Here is an 18,527-nt window from a genome sequence, read left to right as displayed (position 1 = left end):
ATTTTGATAAACGTACGAGCTTCAGGCCTTGAGCGATCAGCAATCCTGACGCACCAGCACCAACGACAATCACCTCGAAATTGGTTTTTACATCCATTGTTTCTACCAAGAACTGATGTATCTTATAGAGCTATTCTGTCTTGCTGTTTCTTTCTTGCTGACTTCAGGAAGGGAAATGACGGCTGAGGTGTCTTTGGCCAGACCGATAGATACCTGTAAAGGCGTATGGATTGTGAAATGATATCTGCCTTCGTACTGATCCATAACTCTTGGGGCGATTATATACCCCCGGGAGATAGTATCTATCACGTTCATTCGATGGCGTGAGAGACAGTGGTGGATTTCATCACCAATCGACGAAAGAGATTCAACAGGGAGCGTAAGAACGCGGCTTTCCGATGTCAGGGCCGGTGGGTCATCACCATCTGGCATTCTTACAAACGTGTAGATGTTAATTTCAGGGCATTTGGTGATAAAATGAGATCCTCCTCGCAGGAAGGGGAAAAAAAGACCATGCTGAAACATTGTAAGAAAAAAGTGCTTATGGAGTTGCTCGTGATTGTGCTCGTAGAATGACTCTTTGTGTGTACGTACCGTATATTGCGGAGTAAAACAACGGGGCAACCTCAATCGGGAAGGCACTCTTGGATCCACTCTTTGGTCAAGTTCGATCCTTGGCACATCCTGACCACCGACAACTGACAGTCTTCTAGTAAGCCGGCCATGTACCGAGTGTCGGTGAGACCGCGTATAGGAAGCTGGGCATATTAGTCAGGCCGATGATTTCTGTAGCAAGGTAGGTTGTTGGTCTAGAGTGAGAGATGCCTGTTTGAGCCATATTTAACGAAACAACATTGCCTCAAGTGACTACGTCCAGGAGCCTCATCGGCCTTGGTAGGGTATAACTGGTTTGTCATTCACGCGAACACGGCACTGGACCAACAGAGGGTCCAATTTTGCACAGAAGCACGAAGTAATGAAATGCACTCACTTCATTTGCGTTGCGGCATTCTGATACGTCAACGAACCAGGTAGATACCGTAGTCATACTCGTAGACCCCTCTTTGTTGTTCAAAGTTTACCAGTCAGAACTCTTCTAGTGCTTCTCCCTCTTATCCTTCTTGTCGTTGCTAATTTACAGCTCAATCCATTCCATTGATTCATAGAATACAACCATCATCCTTCTTCATCTTCACAATCTCCCCCAAGACTTGTCCTCCCCACAACCCATCCTCATCGTCACACAAATCACGCACAGTATCGTTATCCTTGGATGGTTCTCCAGTCCCTTTTGGCCCTGCAACCACCGTCCACGCCCGTCCATGTAGGTTCTCATCCACTGCAAATCTCATCGCAACATCGACGACACTCTCGATATCCACAAAGTTCAAACCCTTGCCCGGTTCAACACCCGATTTCGCAAGCAAAGCCAATGCAGGTGGGACCAACGGCGTACACACAAACGACGGAGCCAGCATGTTGACACGGATGTTGAGATCCACGAGGCTTCTATGGCGGATACTGCGAAACAATCCTCGTACGCCAACTAATCAATCCGCAATATCATCACCGTTTTGTCAGCCATGGTTAGGGGAGAAGAAGTATGATGACCAAGCAACAGAGCGAGGGAAAAAGGGCAGGAGAGACCAGCATAGGTCACAAGCGGAGCGAACGGAGCAGGATAAAGCAAAAGCTAGAAGCACTTGTAGTAATTTGACTCACATTTTGATGCCTGATACTGATAGAGCTCGATGGGTCGTTGACAGATACCACAAGGCCAAGTACGTCGTCTCATAGAGTCCCGTAAGATTGACGTCGATAGCCTTGTGTCCAGGTCTAGGTGGATCTTGATTCTGTTCTCCTTCTTGTTCTTCCTCGTCCATTTTGATTCCTTGTTTTGTGTCCTCGACGACGGCACTCGCCCGAACCACTTGTTCCACCGAACTTCCCTTTTCTCCCAACACGCCCGCCATGAGAGCCACGACGTCGAGGCATCCACTGTCAGACGACCGAGCTGCCTCTTTGAACGCAGCCTGGCAACTGTCGTAGTCTTGCACGTCGCAATGTGCAAAGGACACCGTGTAACCCTTCGAGGATAGCTCATCCGCGACCTGCGTGCCGAGTTGTGACTGGCAGTCCGCGATGGTGACGTGAGCACCGGCGTGTGCGAATCGCGTGGTCAGAGCCAGACCCATGCCTGAAGCTCCTCCTAAACAATGAAAATCCATCTTGGGTCAGTATAATACTTCCACGGGTAGAAGATTTCTGTGTCAACACCTGGCTGGTAGCATGTCATATTGTGCCTCGTCCAAGGAAAAAAGTGCTGACTTGAGTACATACCTGTAACGAGGACACTCTTGCCCTTAAGAGTTGACATGTCGATTTGTGATTCCATATCGTCTTGCAAGATTGCCTTCATTCAATCTTCCTGCTGGCAACAACAAAGCTGGAAGTTGGTTAGACAGTCTGTAAGTCCTTCACATGGACCGAAGGAAACTGCGGGTGCGACATACGATACACAGAGTTGAGTGCAGGCGGATACCTACCACTGCATTTGTCGCACAGGAGTGTACTACTAGGTACGTGTAAAATTCCGTACCTCTTCTCTCGTGGTACGAGCGCTGCACGAGAACAGGTCTGAGCAGTGATCTCTTCCAACTAAACAGACTTGTCTAAAAGCAAAATCTAAAACAACAAATGGAAGAGAGAATGTTTGTGGAGAATATCTTATTGTGACACCGATATTTCAGATCGAATGTTCTGCAGAAACTCTCAAGACCATGTCTAAACGAACAGGTTGGGCAACGCTAAAGCGTCGCAAGAGGCTAGGCTCGTATCTTTTGGTTCAACCTTCAACACCTTCGGGCATTCCGTAAAAAATCATTCCATGTTTCGTTACTCGTATGCGAAAAAAGAGAGAGAAAGATGTGACAGAGTTTGAGCACGTATTGTGGAGCACTCATTTCTTCTCGTCTTGGACGAGCTTGACCTTCTCCAAGACTTTAGGGTAGAGAGGATGATCCTTCTCGAGCCCAGTGAGCTTGGTAGTGGCCTCGTCAGCGGACATGCTGCTCATGATCTTGGCCAGCTCGAAGCTCTCCTCATCACCTTCAACGTTTTGGAAGCGAAGAGCCATTTCAACACCACGGATCAAAGCCGTCACATCGTAGCCACGTTCAGCAAGTTGGGCCGCAGGTCCAATGAAGCGTTCCTTGCGACCGAGCTTGCGGAGCGGTGCACGTCCGACGCGGACGGGGACATCCTCAAGATGAGGGTTCGATATCCGAGAGACAATGGTTTCGACGTACTGCTGCTGCTCCTCGGTGGTGATGCCATGCTTGCCACTGATGAGGTGAGCAGTTTCTTCGAGTGCCTCGTGAACCTCCTGTCTGATCTCAGGGTCGGCCATGGCCTCATGAATGGTCTTCAAGCCCTTGTTGTACCCGAAGTAAGCCGCGGTGGCGTGGCTGGTGTTGACGGTGAAGAGCTTGCGCTCAATGTACGGTTCAAGGTCATCGACCCAGTGAATACCCTTGATTTCAGGATGGCCTGACTTGAAGCCGGTGGTCTCGACACACCACTCGAAGAAGGTCTCGATGACAACGTCAAGATTGGCATCAGCAGGTTGAGTTGGGACAATTCTGTCAATGGCAGAATTGCCAAACTCTGCCTTTTCGGGGAGCTTTGGTAGGAAGTCAGGCTTCATGTTCTTAGGGTCCACAATCTGCTCCTTGAGGGCGTCGGTGGCATTGATCATGTTCTCACAAGCAATGACTGCCAGTGGCTTGGACTTGGTGCGTGCCATGATACCCTCGGCAATGGGCTTGGCGATGAATTTCAGCACGTTGGGTCCGACAGCGCAAGTCACAATGTCGGCGTCGGCAATGGTCTTGACCACCTCTTCCATGCTATACTTGGAGTTGAGGGCTTTGTAGTTTGTGATCGTCTTGCTCTTTTCACCTTCTGGGCCAACTTCAGTGATCTTGTATGACTTGGAGGCATTGATGCGGTTGATCAGGTCGTCGACGACGTCAACAAAGACGACGGCATAGCCAGACTCGTGCAGCAACTCGGCGATGAAGCCACGTCCGATGTTGCCACCGCCAAAGTGAACGGCCGTGCCAGAAGGCATGATGACGACAGGTGGAGGAGAGTGGTCTGCGGTTTTCGGTGAGGAATGTGCCTGCTACAGATCGACGGTCAGTGGGGGGCATCCAAGGCGAAGGCAGGGCAGTAAACAAAGAGTGTTGACCTCCTACAAAGTCGTGGACAATGAACGACAAGGCAATGATGGTGCAGACGACAACGTACTTTCTGGCAGCGTAAGATAAATCTACGCTCTGGAGGAAGCTGAAAAGTGGGTTGAAAGAGTTGAGAAGTTGGCGAACGAAGGGTGCGAAAAATGCAAGAGGAGAATGGAATGTGCGGTCTGTTATCTGACCAAAGTGTTCGGTTCACCGCGAAAGATTCTAGTGAGGTGACGGTGAAGGTGTCGCGAGAAGAAAGTACGGTCAACAAGAGTACAAGTAGATAGGTGAATGAATTAATTGAGCGGGATGTGAAGATCACTTAATACGGAGGACGAAACGTGCAGAAGCTCGACGGGGAATCGGGCGTCAACTGGTTAAAAAGGCACAGTGCATTCTACTGTGTACTGTATTGTATTGTACTATGAGCTCTAAACGCCCTAGGTACTTAGGCACCTCTCTGATCTACCTAAGTGTGTGTGGTAGTAGTCCTTAGTAGTGGGCCAGTGGGCTGAGAGCCACCTGGAGCTAAGGTATCTTCTGTACTGTACTGTACGGATACCACCAAGTACGGAGTACAGGAAAGCAACAGTGAGAATCACGGCCAGCCCCGCGATGCCGTCATTTACCCCGTGCAGGCGCCGAACAGCCTCTGATTTCAGCCCTCTCTGATTGGACTTGAGAGGGCAGTTATTAGGCTGGTGTGGACACTAAATGCTGTAACTTGACGCCTCCCACAGCCCAAACCCCGCCTATCACCCGCACACCAAATGAAATTACGTCACTTGGTCAACAAGCAACAATTACTACGCCGTAGGTATGCAGCACGAGATATGTGAGGGATATTGATACCGAAGGCAATAAAAAAAAGGAGAGGCAGTAAATTCACAAAAAGAATCTATACAGTATCTTGTCACTCCCAGGTATGAATTACCGACTCCTCAACCGAGCGAGCACGCGCTCTGCTAGCAACGCCTCCTGCATTGATGCCCAACTTGATCTCCGAGGTATGTACGCGGGACTGGTATTCTGCGGTACTACACACCATCTCTTGGCAATTTGTAGAAGAAAAATAAGAAACAGGAGTCTCATCAATCTGATTAATACTACATCATCATTGTCATTATACCCAAGGAGGTAAGGAAATAGCACACAGGCAGCACACTCAGCAGACGCAGAATGACACCTGACTGTACAATCGATCCAAAGCACCCGGCCCTCTCCGACACCAACAAAACCCAGCCTAATATGATCCCTTCTCGCCGTATCGTCGGCTTCTTGATCTCGGCGCACAGCACTGGGCAATGGACACGACTGACGCCAGAAGCATGACCGCAGTGGCTGCCCAGGTCATTCCCAAGAACTTGCCTCCCTTGTCAGCAGCAATGCCAATGTCATGTCCGTGTTTATTAACCGCATGCACGGCCTTGACGATGACCGCGGTAGCAATCGCCGACGCTATACCGATGCTGAGGAATGCAAGCTGTTTTCAAACCCTGGTCAGCACAAGTCTTGAAATCTCCATAGGCGCGGCGGCGCAGGGACTTACCACATCAATGAGAAAATTGACCATTGCGGACAACCGTCCATCCACAAAGATACCCGCAAGAGCTCCCAGGACAGCTATGCCAGCGAACGCGATACCAATAATATACAATGCCGTCATGGCGACACTGGCCACTCTGACGGCCTTTTCCGAATCCGTAATCTCATCGGGCCAGTGGATGTCATCCAGCGTAATGCCATCCGGCAGATGTTCTTGCACAATCTTGGTAGGTTCAAAGTGAAACCCGACAGTTCGGTTGGAGCATTCTGTAATATTTTCTTTCGCATTGCGTACGGTCGCATTCGGCTTGTATGTTCCCTCGCAGAAATCCATTAGATGAACGTTGAAGAAATCGGGCAGGTCCAAGGCCGTGGCGACGTCGGAGCTGAAATCATTGAGAAGGTTATTGAGGTCGCTCTCGAGGCTGTTGAGGATATTATCCAGAGCACTTCCATCTCCATCTGTGGTGTTGAAAAGGCTCCCATGTCCGATTCGGGAGATATTGAGCTGGGGGTTTCAATCAGCAATCGTGAAGTCTTACAGTGCGAGCATCAAGGGGAACATACCGTCAACAGATCGGCATCCTGAAGGAATGATTTGCTCGATCCAGCAAAAAGGCACAGCAGAGTGAGGACCAAGGCAGCAATGGAACACGCCAGCGTCAAGACCGAGGAAAAGCGCATTTCGTGAAAGAGCACAAGCGGTATATCGCTCCAACAACAGTGACAATGGTAGATACGGTGTACAGAAATGATGGCAGATTCAAATGAACGGTCAGTAAATGGCAGATAGGTCAGGAGAGCCAGCACGACTGGTAGCGAGACGTGGCCGGATTATATGCGGTGGCAAGCCTTGCATGTTTCCTGGTCGCCATGTTTTGATGGGATGCTTCAAAACCTTGCCTTGACCATGGCGATTGCATTGTTTGTGTGGTTGACGGTGACGCGCGGGCCTGACTCTAAGCGACAAACAACCCCTGTAACTCCACAGATGGCTGGTTCACAAGCCTCGCGCAGGCATGTCGGGCGCTTTGAAGGACGATCTTGGTAGCTCTAGGCGGCGCTTAGCGCCCATGTGGACGGCTGTTCCCTGGCACAAAGAGCCTCCCAGGCGGCGCCTACAAGCCTTCTGAGTATCTCAGCCACCATGAGATCGTCCTTCCCAGTATGTGGGTAGACGTCATCTTTTCTCTGTCGCCCAACAGTGACCTTGTTGATCTGCATACTGATCGCCGCGCAATCCTGGATTTTTTAGGTCAGCTTTCGCATACGTACCATCTGCTCGACTTCATGCAATACCATTGTTGCGAGCTGTATTGGTATCTTGGCGGTACCTGAGACCGGGTCTGCATTGGTTTGCATCTTAACAACTGCCTCCTAAAGACACTCCGCCAAGATGAATCTGGCAAACCTTTGTCGATGAGAACATGTTGTACCTGCACCCGATGCCTGGCCTAAGACATAAAATTACCTAGGTCTTCAAGTAGCCAAATCCAGCATTACGCGTCTCAGGTCAGCTCCGAGAGTCACTCCAAGTAGCGAAAGGATGCTTGCACTCGCCCCAACGCATGAGACAGTATTAAGATGCAATGCTGAGCAGAGAAGGAAGATTTGAGATATATGATATGCACGACAAAGAGTACGGGTCCGCTTCTCAATGAGATGGTGGTGGTGGTGGTGGTGGACACATCTGTTACAGGGATTTGAATCATTTTGATCTTGCCTTCAACATATCGAAACCATGGCCTCCAGAGATTGACCCAAACCACCCATGCACCATGTAATCCTGACCCCAAGCTAGCGGTGACTCCCATACATCAGTCTGTTTTTGAGTACAGCAAAGTCATTGGAGTACAAGATTCGCATGTCTTCATGCAAATAACGCAATCTGCATCATAACCACAAGCCGTGACCATGACCCAGAGTGCTACGGTGCTCTGAGTTAGACCGTCATGTCTCAGGCAAAGTTGGGCGACTCTGAGCTTTCCAAGTACGATCGAGTACGCGACATGTCCATCTTGAACTGATATGTTCCGAGACCTCACAACACTGCGTTTTTAGGTACGGTAGTAGCACCGGCTGGCTTGACTTGTTCGTTTACCGAAAGAAACCTCCGTCATCTTGCGGGTGCAAGAGGGGCCGGCCCGGACAATGTCGACGCTTTCAATACCTTTTCAACGCGTTGGGGGCATTGAATGATTTCAAGTTTTGGTGGTCATTCGAGGTGAAATGCAACTTTTCCCCTGCAAGTTGAGAGAACAGATATCTGGCTCGACAGCAATCTGCCCAACTACTCTGACATTCCGGAGTCAGGTTGTAGATCATGTGTGTCTCGCTTCAATTCCTTGATAGCAGTCTGATCGATAGTCAGTGACTATGCCGGCATCGTACCGCTCCAACCTACGGCTAGGGCTTCAGGGTTGACCCCATTTTCAATCAGAGAGACACAAAGAGATAACTGAGTCCGATCCAGTTGGGTATTCTGGGGTTATTGGTCAGCTGATATCCCAGAAGCAAGGGGGTTTTCTCTCTACCAGTAGTACAGATATCTCCTCTAGGATGTCAACCACTTCTCGCGCCTTTTCACGTTTAGAGTCGGTAGACGGCATTTTCCTGCGTCGTGAACAAGGTATTCAGTTACTGCTTGAAGATCTCTACGGAATCGATCGCGAGAGACAAACTATGGATGGTTTCGGTGAAGGGGCTTGATGACATCAAAAGGCCTCGATTGACGCGTCTTTGAAGAATGCAAATCACGCCTAGGTTGTCGTTGAACTTCTGCGCGCCTTCGCCCCGATGGGGAAAGAGAATGGTGCCGCCCTTGCTGACTTCCTCGCTCGACTTGCCGTTCAGGTCACCGGTGCGGAATTTAGGCAGGACCTCATGTTATGGCCGCTATATCCATAACGAGACTTAATATCAGCACACTATTAAAGTGCTGTTCGAAGTCCTTGAACCCTTGAGAGCACATATACGCGTGGGAATTGCTAGCTGGACAGACGGTATTTGATCTCTTCATTGATCTTCACTATATGCATAAGTGTCTCATGTGGGGCGATCGTTGCTAGGCATAATCACCTTCATACCCTCGCTGGGCTCGCTGTGGATAGCCAATGCACCAGATCTATTCCAACGGCACAAGTAATCAGACGCTACTAAACCCACCACTGGAGGCGGTCGACCGAGGAGTATTCGATAACAGGAAATGACATGAATGGGGAGACCGCCGAGACAATGTGTACACTAGCTGCAACCCTCTGGGCAAAGTGAGGCCTGCCGGGGGTACGAAACTAAGTGCAAGGTCAAGGTTCCGCACCAATTGCCCTCGAAGAGCATTCATTCTACCTTGACAGCATGCGATGTCCGTCTGCGGACCGTCACCCACATATCGGTCTGTAGGTGGATCCCGAAACACCTCGTCTTCCAGGGGCTCAAGGGGTCCATCAGACTGAAGTCGAAACGACGAAATAATTCCAAGATTACCTTATTCAGCTCGATCATGGCCACGGTCTTACCCAGACATTGATACTTGCCGTAGCCAAAGATGAGCTCGTTGTTTTGCTCCATGGCCTTTAATTTTTCGGCAGAGGGCTCGTCTCCGCCATCGCTTTGGAGGATCCATCGTCCAGGCCGGAAAGCGTACTCATCGGGACCAAACAGAGCTGGCGAGTGGTGTACTTGCTTCGCCGAGTAGCTAGATTGGAAGAATTCAGCAAGTTGGAAATCTGAAAGCAAGGTGAACCTACGCAATTGAGGTGCCTCCAGGAACAAAGTGACCGCTGATGGTGTCACCGGACGGCGGAGTCTATTGTCCTCAGCAACTCTACGGCCCTTCGATCTGCGGGGCACTTACCTTCTTTGCTAACATGCCGGCAATCGGAGGGTACCATCGTAGCCCCTGCACCATGGTCAACAGATCAGTCAGCCCCAGGCATCAAAAAGTACTTTACCTCCTTGATGCACGCCTGCAGATATGGAAGATCCCTCGCTTGGGCATTTGATATTATTTGGTCATGTGAAGGTATCTTCCCAGCCGCGGCTGCCTCGTTGATCTCGGTCAGCAATTTCTCATACACCAGCGGACTAGAGATGATGCCGCGCAGCGTTGCTCGAAGCCCGGTAGCAGTTGTGTCCGATCCGGCAGCCCTGTACACCTAGTTAGCATGCGTTGGCGGAAAAAACATAAGGGCAAAGTCAAACAATTGCATGACACTCTCCGCCTCAGCTTCTTGTTGCGTCAGCCCGTGTCGGATGAAGCTGCCAAGCATGTCACTATATTCACCCTTGGCCTCGCCATCGGGTCCGAAGCGCTTGGCCACCTGTTCTCGGGTAATGGCCAACACCTTACCCAGACCAAGCTTGCTGTTGGCAGAGGGAGCGAAGAGACCGAGAAATCCGATGTTGGTGAGGATCTCGATGACTCTAGGGATACAGCAGGTACAAAAGATGCTGGGAAAGATCGTCTCGAGTTCATGGATGTATCCCAAGTTGTCATTATCGTCGCGGAGATCATGGAATTTGCCGTCGAAAGACAATTTGCTCATAATGTCGCTGGTAAAGAACTGAATCTTTCGTGCCAGATCCATCGGAATTATCTTCCCCGGATCGCTGGCGTACTTTGCGTCGATAAGGTGGACTAAATCCTTTACGCAATCGTCGATGTCTTGCTCCAGATTGAGATTCTCCTTGCCGGAATATCCAAACCCCATCCTCCGCCTCAGGTCATCGTGTTTGGCCTCATTTCGATTCGAGAGGACGTTGTCTTGGCCTGGGTTCAAACGCATGGCAATGTACCAGTCTGACCGCGTATATGGCGACCGTGCCGCTGACATGCGACGCAACACATCTGGATCTGCAGTCAACAGGGTGTTTGGGGCTATTCGGACCAACGGTCCATATCGCTGATGAAGTTGTCCAAATCGGTCGTAGATATCGCCGTCAAGGTGGGTTTTGAAGAGGGGAAAGACCGACAATCCCCAGAGACGCGGGCCCGGAATATGGCTCAGACGAACGTACGCTCGTACGTAGAAGATGGCGAGCAGCACCGGAATGATCCAGCCCCAATCGATCACCACAGAGCCGGTGACCACCATGCTGGAAGGTGTCGCAGTGACAGAAGAGGCCGTGGAGAGGAGCTTGGTCTGTGCGAGAAGGCTGGTTTTCGACTGTCTTCTCGAGGCTGGCGGTAGAGGATTCAGAAGGTGAACGGTGCGCCAAGCAAACAACTGCGGTACTGTAACATCGGCTGTCGCAAAGCCAAGTCATCCAGGTGGAGTGATGTCCAGCTACAAAAGTCCCTTTTCAAGTTGAGGGGCTGGCGGAAAGTCTGCGCGGGGTCAAGAAGCTAATCATACCACGCTTGTCCGCATCCATCCAGATGCATCAAGACACTGTCGTTGAAGTGCCTCGCTGGGTTCATGATAAACTTATCGTTGGTTCACATTAATACGTCGTTCCAAACCTTTTGCCGTTACAGTCATCCCTTTCAAGCCCGGAGGCGAGTATCTGTCGGCCATGAGCTCGCCATGGCACCATGAAGATCACCCACACGTCGAAATCGAGGCAGATGAATGGAATGAGGCGGATTCGGCGCTGGGCGACGACATCTCTCAATATACCTTGTCGGTCAGCTCCAGCCTGCTCCAGGGGGTCGAGGAACATGGGCGAAAATATCACAGATACAAGGATGGCTCGTACATCCTGCCGGAGGACGACAAAGAACAGGAGAGGCTCGACCTACAGCACGAGATGTTCCTCAGAACCTTTGGACGGAAGCTACATCTGGCCCCCGTAGACTGTGAGCTCCGTGAGGTCCTGGACCTTGGGACAGGCACCGGGATGTGGGCGATTCAGTTTGCAGACGAGCATCCCGAGTCGAACGTCGTCGGCGTCGACCTGAGTCCCATTCAGCCGACATTGGTTCCGCCCAATTGCAAGTTCGAGGTGGACGACTTTGACACCCCCTGGACGTTCGACCGGCAGTTCGACTTCATCCACGGCCGAATGCTCCTCACCGCCAGCGCCGATTTTCCTGCGCTGTTCCGCCGGGCGTACGATGCACTGACACCGGGTGGATGGATTGAAATGCAAGATCTCTACATGCCGCTCCTGTCCGACGACGGGACCCTGGCGGGCACTGCGTTTGGAGAGTGGAACGAGAAATACATGGAAGCTTGTGCAGTCCTCCACAGAGATCCCTCGTGGACAGCCAAGTACAGGGAATGGATCACGGGGGTAGGTTTCGAGAATGTCAGAGAACAGATCTTCAAGTGGCCCATCAACCCGTGGCCCAGGGATAGTAACCTGAAAGAGATGGGGATTTGGAACATGACCAACATGCTCGACGGCTTGGACGGTTTCACCGTCAGGCTGTGGACGATGGCTCTCGGAATGACACACGAGGAAATTCAAGCGTTCCTCGTCCAAGTGCGGAAGGACATCAGAGACACCAAAATCCATTCGTACTGGCCTATGTAAGTCTTCAAGTCTCCTTGGACCTTCCTCCGCGAGGTCTGCTAACGTCAACGTCTCCAGACACGTCGTCTACGGCCAGAAGCCCAGGTAATGATTTCGAGTCACTGGCTCATGCTTGGAGGTCCTTGTGCTCCTTCAGCTACCCGTCGGTCGGAGCTTCATCTCCTTCGCTCGAAACACGGATCTACCTCTCTTCCTTTGTCTATACCTACTTGGGGGGTGTGGCTGGTCATGAAGCAGTCCAGGTCTTCTGTATAGAGCGCTCCTATTTACCTTCGCCAACCAGCGCCGGAATGATTCTCTTGTAAATCTTTCTTTTTCTCAAGTGCGGGTTATTAGCCTTTTCCTCCGCAATCCGACGATCTTCCTCGTCCCAGTATCTTGCCGCGGAAAAATCCATTTGGCTGGGAGAGATCCATTTTGTTTTATACCACAACTATGCTGGGTTAATATCCATTGCCCAAGAAAGTGAGAGTAAATAAGACGGAGACTAACCTTATAGCCGAAGTATACCACTACATAGAGTGGCAGAGTCAGGTATGACAGCCAGAAGTTCTCCGCGGACGGGCCCTTTTCGCCAAATGGATACAAGGCAAGATAGAATTCGGCGATCATGACCACGAGCAAGAGTAAGAGGCAGATGTATTGATTCCAAGGCGCGAATGGAGCGTGGAACGGCAAAGTTCTGTGATCAATTCCCTGCGCCTTCAACCCACGTCGGAAGCAGATGTGCGAGACGAAAATGATGGCCTCCATCAGGAATCCCTGAATACCAACCTATCGAAGAATTTAGTCAGTATTCCAGGAAGATGAAAGAACTGGAAAAATTAACATACCAATGACGAAAACCAGTCATAGACCACGATACCAGTGTTGCTACAGTTCAAGTAGCAGAGGCCCATGGAGAGGAGGCTGGATATTATCAGAGAAGGTAATGGTCTACCTCTGGAATCCTTTTTGGCGAAAAACTTGTGCACCAGGCCCATTTCGGCGCAGTCCGCAAGGGTCCGACTGGCGATGTAGATACTGGTGATGCCACAACTGACAACTGTGAGAAGGATGAAAGCGTTAAGCAGGTCTGCAAGCCAGGGATATCCGGCCTCCAGAATGGCGATCACAAATGGGCTTTTCATGGTTCCGGATCCCGTCAAGAGTTGTGGATTGTCAGGCGATACACACATGCCAATCAACCAGACGCCGCCGACGAAGAACGTGGCCATTCGCCAGAACAAAGGCAGTACTGCCTTTCGAACTGCTTTCCGGGGGTTCGCGGCCTCACCAGCGCAAACGGCAATGATCTCACCTATTCCGAGTATCAGTCAGGCTGTTTGTCACCTTCTTTTTGCCGTGCTGCCAAAACCAATGTTCATTTACCACTTACCTCCGCCGATACTGAAGCCAGCCTGGATGAAGGCCTGACTAAGACCCTTGACGCCATTCTTGAATGCGTGACCATTGGACCAATATCTGAACTCAATCGGGCCATGGGTCCCAGGGAAGCCTCCAGATGTCATGACAAACAGGAAGATAAGGACGGCAGTGATTGCGACGACCTTGCACAAAGACAGCCAAAATTCGAATTCACCATACCAGCGGACGTTGAACAGGTTTACCAGGATCATGAGCACAATGAGGATCGTAACCCACGCTGCCACGGGGACATCGTTGGGCCAGTACGAGATGACTGATATGGCGGCGGTCACCTCCGCAGGAACCACTAGCACCCACTGGGGAAGTCACGCCAGTCAGTCGAGGAGGTCCCGCCGAAGGCAAGGCCGGTGCTTCAGACATACGTTGTACCAGAATCCGAGCCCCTGCGCAAATGCCAGCGCCTTGTCGGTGTAGTCTTCTGTCTGACGGACAAAGCCACCATTGATGGGCTTGTAGGAGGTCATCTCGCCGATGCACATGTACATGGTGTAGATTATATAGACCATGACGGTGTAACAAATGGCCGCACCCGCAGGGCCAGCTGAGAGGTCCAATCAGTTTTCCAATGCTCCCCAGCAGGCCTTGCCGATTGGAAAGAGAGGGGGGGAGGGCGAAGGGAAACAATCATCACTGCGTACCTCTGGCCAGGGCCGTGCCCATCCCAACCCACAGTCCCGTCCCAATACCACCTCCGAACGCCATCATCATGATCTGGCGAGACGAGAGGGCACGACGGTAGCCGTGGTCGACACGGGGGGCTCCAGACACTTCATATCGATCGCCCACTTCCTGGTTGATCTCTTCGTCGCCGGCCATGACATTCTTGCCAACGTCTGCCACGGGAGGGCTTTTAATCTCGGCCATCGTAGCTCGGTGTTGCTGGATATGGAATGCACTGGTACACGTCTTTGGAGTGGCCAGTTAGAGACACTTTATAGGGAACGACCCCCCAAAACTTGGCTGTTCGGGGAGTGCCATGTTGGATCGGCTTGGCGCGCCTCGGCGCAGTATTGCCTCGTACTCCGCCGGAAGCTTATTTCTGAATCTGCGGGGCTAAAGGGCAAGGCTCAGCCGTTCCACGCACTCCACCGCATACCTCCGGTATGTTCCCCCATATAGCGACGTTTCCACGTGTGTTCTCCCCGGAAATAAAGAACCGAGGCCTGGAATATTCCGTGTTTCTTTGATGACAAGAGAAAGGCCCATAATATCATTCCTCTCCATTCGACGGGCGTACACTACCTACAACATAAGCATCTCTCTATCATATTGTATCTACTAGGGGCTGGGTACCCTGTTTAGCCGCCGGTAGAGCAGATCTCGCAAGATCAGTCATCGTGCCAGATGCCCACGGCCCTAGATCTGATAGTTAGCAAGGTTGGGGGGAGGGCCAGGGGAAAGTTCTCTTGAGCATACCATCCCGGGTTATTGTATCGTTTTGGCATCCCTCTACCGATCGAGCTGATGGTCGTCATATCTTCCATCGTGAGCTCAAAGGTTTGGATGTTCTCTTGGATACGTTTTTCGCTCGACTTTCGAGGCCCCAGGTTAGCGTGAGTACTCCTCCGTCGGATCACGCCAGGTGTCGAGACTCACAGACTTGGGCACCACCGCCCAACCACTCTGAATACCCCAGGAGATCAGGCACTGGGCCACGTTTCGCCCGTGTTTGGCAGCGATCTTTTCCAAAGACGTCTCTTTGATCAGTTGTGATGATGGGGACCCTAGAGGGGAATACGCTATCAAAGCGATCTGCTTTGATTTGCAGTAGCTGACGAGCTTATCTTGGGGTAGAGACGGGTGTAATTCGACCTGATTCGCAGCAGGAACGATAGTGGCGATCCTCAAAATTTGTTCCAGATTCGTCGTGCTGCAATTGCTCACACCTATAGCTTTGACTTTGTCTGGGTGTCGTTGGAAGATCGCTTCCATTGATCGCCAGGCGTCAAGAAAGCCCCAGCCTTCCTCATAGTCGGGTGAGCCGTCGGGACGCCGAGGAAACTTTTTGTCGTTGCCATTCGGATTCAAAGACACGGGCCTGATTCCAGATGAGTATTCGAGACCTGGTAAGTGGAAAGGGGCTTGCCGAGGGTGTTCACCAGTGCATCAGCCAGAGATCAATGTAATCCAGTCCGAGAGCTCGAAGGCTGTTGTCGAGGGATTCTTCTGCGCGGCTGAGCCACGTAGGCCATACTTTGTCCGTCACAAAGATGTCGGAGCGAGGAATCCCCGATCCTCGAATGGCTTTGCCGATTGGTGCTTCGTTACTTTTGCGACCTGTATGTCAGCAGTGGTGTCGTAGCCCTTGGACGAGAGCCGTACCCATAGGACGCTGCCGTATCAATGTGCCTATAACCGGCTTTCAGCGCCGCTGACACGACTAGGGTTCTGGTCAGTCACTGAGAAACTGGCGATGGGAATCATTCCATTATTCCCTGGGACTGGTATGTCCAGACCTTCCGTTGCAACGGCATCCGTGGACTGCCATGTCCCCAAACCTATGACAGGGAGTTTGGCGCCGGTGTTGAGTGTGATCACACGATTTTCCGCCATTTCAGTCTCAAACTGTAGTATCTGGCCGGAGCATTGGGGCACACCTGATGTAGGGATTGTATAGTTCTGTTGTGAACGACACATCACGTGGCTAGCGCATCTAGACAAAGTTCCATGAGCACCGAAATAGGGCTTCCCCGTGTAATCACGGCAGCCCATCGGGCAAACCCTAACAGACCGTCAAAGGATGAGATAGAAACTGTCGGCGCTGGGCGCCCTACGATGAACCGCGCGTGGCGGCTCGTGTGAACAAATCCATGATACGCCTTGGGACATCGAAATTTCACTCATTGAAAGAGAGCCCCTTATCATGGTCTCAGGCTCTAAGAAGGCAGGTTAGACAGAATACTTCTGACGATAGTCGACAATGCCATCCGCTACAATGACGTTCACTGTGTCCGAAAAGACACGAGCAGTGGTTTCGAGCTACGAGGAACATGTTGCAGGTGGTTTTGGACCGCTCCCGGTAAGCCATCAAATCTTCGATACTCGTCTGACTGACGACCTAATTCGGTGCAGGTCGCCCTCGTACGGGCCCAGAATGCAACAGCCTGGGATGTCGATGGCAAGCAGTATCTCGATTTTGTAGACAGTACCTCCTCATTCGTTGAAGTATGCGAATGCTGATATTCCGCGCCAGCTGAGTATGTTCTCGGTGGTCAATATGGGGCATGGACACCCGCGGATTGTTTCGGCCGCAGTGAAGGCAGTGCAAGAAGCAGCTGTTGTTAACATCGCCTTCCTCAATCCTTTATACGCCAAGCTTGCCACCAGATTATGGGAGGTGAGCACCCTTGTCCTGCATAGTACATATGACTGGGTAGCTCACGGGGACAGATATTTGGCTACGACAAGTTTGTTGGCATGACAAGTGGAGCCGAAGCCATCGACGCTGCAGTGAAGATAGCGCGCAAATGGGCGTACTTCAAAAGGGGAATTACCGACGGCACAGCACACATCCTTACAGCTACCGCCTGCTATCATGGCCAGTCCATGTCCACAGCGTCAATGGCAAGCAAAAGGTCACCGTGTATGTTTTGGTGTCTCTGGAGTAGTATCGTTGCAACGCTGATACTTTGGCAGACTTCAATCAGTATCTTCCGAATGTAGGGTCAACATCGCCCAGTGGCGTTCTGGTTCGATACGGGGTAATCGAGGACCTGCGTAAAGCGCTCAACAAAGATGCAGACAAGATTGTAGCTTTCATGATCGAACCAATCCAAGGCTCGGCCGGGTAAGTTATGCTCTTACCGAGTCGGATGATATACTGACTCTGATCTCCAGTATTGTGGTTCCACCTCAAGGATATATCGAGGAAGTTGCAGCTCTTTGTGCTCAACACAATGTGCTATTCATCGCCGATGAAATACAGAGCGGCTTAGGCAGAACAGGAGCGAACCTCTGCCACCAGCGTAATGGCGCTCGGGCAGACCTGGTGGTACTGGGCAAGGCCTTGTCAGGTGGTTTGTATCCTGTATCTGGAGTAATGGGCAATTCTGCGGTCATGGACATCGTCGGCCCTTTCGAGTAAGTTCCTTCGGGATGCTTCTCATCATCGACTCTGCTGACTTTCTCTTTTGAGGATCGGCACAACGATGGCAAACAACCCACCTGGATGTGCTGCGGCTTTGGCCGCTTTGGATGTGCTTCTCGAGGAGAGCTTGTCTGAACGTGCTAATCGGCTCGGCAAGATGCTTATCGATCGATTGAAGTCTTACAATTTGCCTCATGTGCTCGAATTCTCTGGGAGCGGACTGTTTTGGGCCGTCGTGATCGATCAAAAACCTCCCAAGATTACCGGCCGGAGAATTGCAGCTCTATTGGCACACCGAGGGCTTCTGGCGAGCTGCACGGCTGTCGGAGACCGACTCCGACTCTGCCCACCTTTGACCATCAGTGAGGAAGAGCTAATGAAAGGCGCAGAGATTGTTGCACGGGTATTTGATGAAGTCGAGCACACAGGGTATATCGCCGGAGAGCTCGTTGAATCAGTCTAGTGACTGAACGACGATGCCTTCACGTTACCCAAAGAGATGTTGCCCCGGAGCTGGAGATTTAGGCGCTTTGACCTCAGTGTGAGAGATGAGCATGAAGTGCTGATGGAATAAGGATGGGGGTTGGGTGCAACTTCGAGTGAGTCTAGATCTAAAGTAAAGCTTCCCTTGTAGATATCTAGATTTGAAGTCCCGCTGGGTTTCGCCCATTATAGACTTTGTCTTGAGACAGCGTGTGCTAGGGAGGCTACAGCAGAAATGATACTATTGCTAAGGGTGCATA

General features: G+C 51.3%; 8 protein-coding genes across 8 annotated transcripts; 2 read left to right on the top strand and 6 right to left on the bottom strand.

Moving 5' to 3' along the window:
- Positions 1 to 1,160: 1,160 nt before the first annotated feature.
- Positions 1,161 to 2,228, bottom strand: PV06_09502 (uncharacterized protein; the record flags this gene model as incomplete). The annotated part of the gene is made up of 2 exons (XM_016410955.1): positions 1,161 to 1,521; positions 1,723 to 2,228. The coding sequence occupies 2 exons, from the start codon at positions 2,226 to 2,228 to the stop codon at positions 1,161 to 1,163; spliced, it is 867 nt and encodes a 288-aa protein (XP_016258762.1).
- Positions 2,229 to 2,740: 512 nt separating this feature from the next.
- On the bottom strand, positions 2,741 to 4,541 carry PV06_09501 (uncharacterized protein). Its single transcript, XM_016410954.1, has 2 exons — positions 4,312 to 4,541; positions 2,741 to 4,186 (listed from the first exon to the last, which is right to left on the bottom strand). Exon 2 carries the CDS (start codon positions 4,130 to 4,132, stop codon positions 2,960 to 2,962), a length of 1,173 nt encoding a protein of 390 aa, XP_016258761.1. The 5' UTR covers positions 4,133 to 4,186; positions 4,312 to 4,541; the 3' UTR covers positions 2,741 to 2,959.
- A 949-nt stretch (positions 4,542 to 5,490) lies between these two features.
- On the bottom strand, positions 5,491 to 6,476 carry PV06_09500 (uncharacterized protein; the record flags this gene model as incomplete). The annotated part of the gene is made up of 3 exons (XM_016410953.1): positions 5,491 to 5,730; positions 5,797 to 6,300; positions 6,360 to 6,476. 3 exons carry the CDS (start codon positions 6,474 to 6,476, stop codon positions 5,491 to 5,493), a joined length of 861 nt encoding a protein of 286 aa, XP_016258760.1.
- Positions 6,477 to 6,845: 369 nt separating this feature from the next.
- On the bottom strand, positions 6,846 to 7,094 carry PV06_09499 (uncharacterized protein; the record flags this gene model as incomplete). Its single annotated transcript, XM_016410952.1, has 2 exons — positions 6,846 to 7,034; positions 7,068 to 7,094. 2 exons carry the CDS (start codon positions 7,092 to 7,094, stop codon positions 6,846 to 6,848), a joined length of 216 nt encoding a protein of 71 aa, XP_016258759.1.
- A 1,711-nt stretch (positions 7,095 to 8,805) lies between these two features.
- On the bottom strand, positions 8,806 to 10,938 carry PV06_09498 (uncharacterized protein). The gene is made up of 5 exons (XM_016410951.1): positions 9,993 to 10,938; positions 9,743 to 9,938; positions 9,646 to 9,690; positions 9,539 to 9,597; positions 8,806 to 9,486 (listed from the first exon to the last, which is right to left on the bottom strand). The coding sequence occupies exons 1-5, from the start codon at positions 10,883 to 10,885 to the stop codon at positions 9,129 to 9,131; spliced, it is 1,551 nt and encodes a 516-aa protein (XP_016258758.1). The 5' UTR covers positions 10,886 to 10,938; the 3' UTR covers positions 8,806 to 9,128.
- A 217-nt stretch (positions 10,939 to 11,155) lies between these two features.
- Positions 11,156 to 12,581, top strand: PV06_09497 (uncharacterized protein). The gene is made up of 2 exons (XM_016410950.1): positions 11,156 to 12,265; positions 12,327 to 12,581. Exons 1-2 carry the CDS (start codon positions 11,307 to 11,309, stop codon positions 12,355 to 12,357), a joined length of 990 nt encoding a protein of 329 aa, XP_016258757.1. The 5' UTR covers positions 11,156 to 11,306; the 3' UTR covers positions 12,358 to 12,581.
- Positions 12,532 to 14,561, bottom strand: PV06_09496 (uncharacterized protein; the record flags this gene model as incomplete). Its single annotated transcript, XM_016410949.1, has 6 exons — positions 12,532 to 12,702; positions 12,762 to 13,043; positions 13,103 to 13,569; positions 13,648 to 13,993; positions 14,060 to 14,238; positions 14,336 to 14,561. The coding sequence occupies 6 exons, from the start codon at positions 14,559 to 14,561 to the stop codon at positions 12,532 to 12,534; spliced, it is 1,671 nt and encodes a 556-aa protein (XP_016258756.1).
- A 2,056-nt stretch (positions 14,562 to 16,617) lies between these two features.
- Positions 16,618 to 18,247, top strand: PV06_09495 (ornithine-oxo-acid transaminase; the record flags this gene model as incomplete). Its single annotated transcript, XM_016410948.1, has 7 exons — positions 16,618 to 16,716; positions 16,770 to 16,835; positions 16,891 to 17,034; positions 17,088 to 17,280; positions 17,334 to 17,484; positions 17,535 to 17,777; positions 17,833 to 18,247. The coding sequence occupies 7 exons, from the start codon at positions 16,618 to 16,620 to the stop codon at positions 18,245 to 18,247; spliced, it is 1,311 nt and encodes a 436-aa protein (XP_016258755.1).
- Positions 18,248 to 18,527: the final 280 nt, after the last annotated feature.

This window comes from Exophiala oligosperma (genome assembly GCF_000835515.1).
Source record: "Exophiala oligosperma strain CBS 72588 unplaced genomic scaffold supercont1.10, whole genome shotgun sequence".
NCBI classification, from domain to species: Eukaryota; Fungi; Ascomycota; class Eurotiomycetes; order Chaetothyriales; family Herpotrichiellaceae; genus Exophiala; species Exophiala oligosperma.
Note: the sequence above shows the minus strand (reverse complement) of the source record. Positions and strands in the feature narration are given on the sequence as shown.

Coding starts and splice junctions, on each gene's coding strand:
- PV06_09501 (XM_016410954.1), bottom strand. CDS start 4,132: ATGCCTTCTGGCACGGCCGTTCACTTTGGCGGTGGCAACATCGGACGT.
- PV06_09498 (XM_016410951.1), bottom strand. CDS start 10,885: ATGGTGGTCACCGGCTCTGTGGTGATCGATTGGGGCTGGATCATTCCG. Junction 9,598..9,645: donor CCGGCATGTTAGCAAAGAAG/GTAAGTGCCCCG, acceptor TGAGGACAATAG/ACTCCGCCGTCCGGTGACAC. Junction 9,487..9,538: donor CCTGGAGGCACCTCAATTGC/GTAGGTTCACCT, acceptor CTTCCAATCTAG/CTACTCGGCGAAGCAAGTAC.
- PV06_09497 (XM_016410950.1), top strand. CDS start 11,307: ATGAGCTCGCCATGGCACCATGAAGATCACCCACACGTCGAAATCGAG. Junction 12,266..12,326: donor ATCCATTCGTACTGGCCTAT/GTAAGTCTTCAA, acceptor CAACGTCTCCAG/ACACGTCGTCTACGGCCAGA.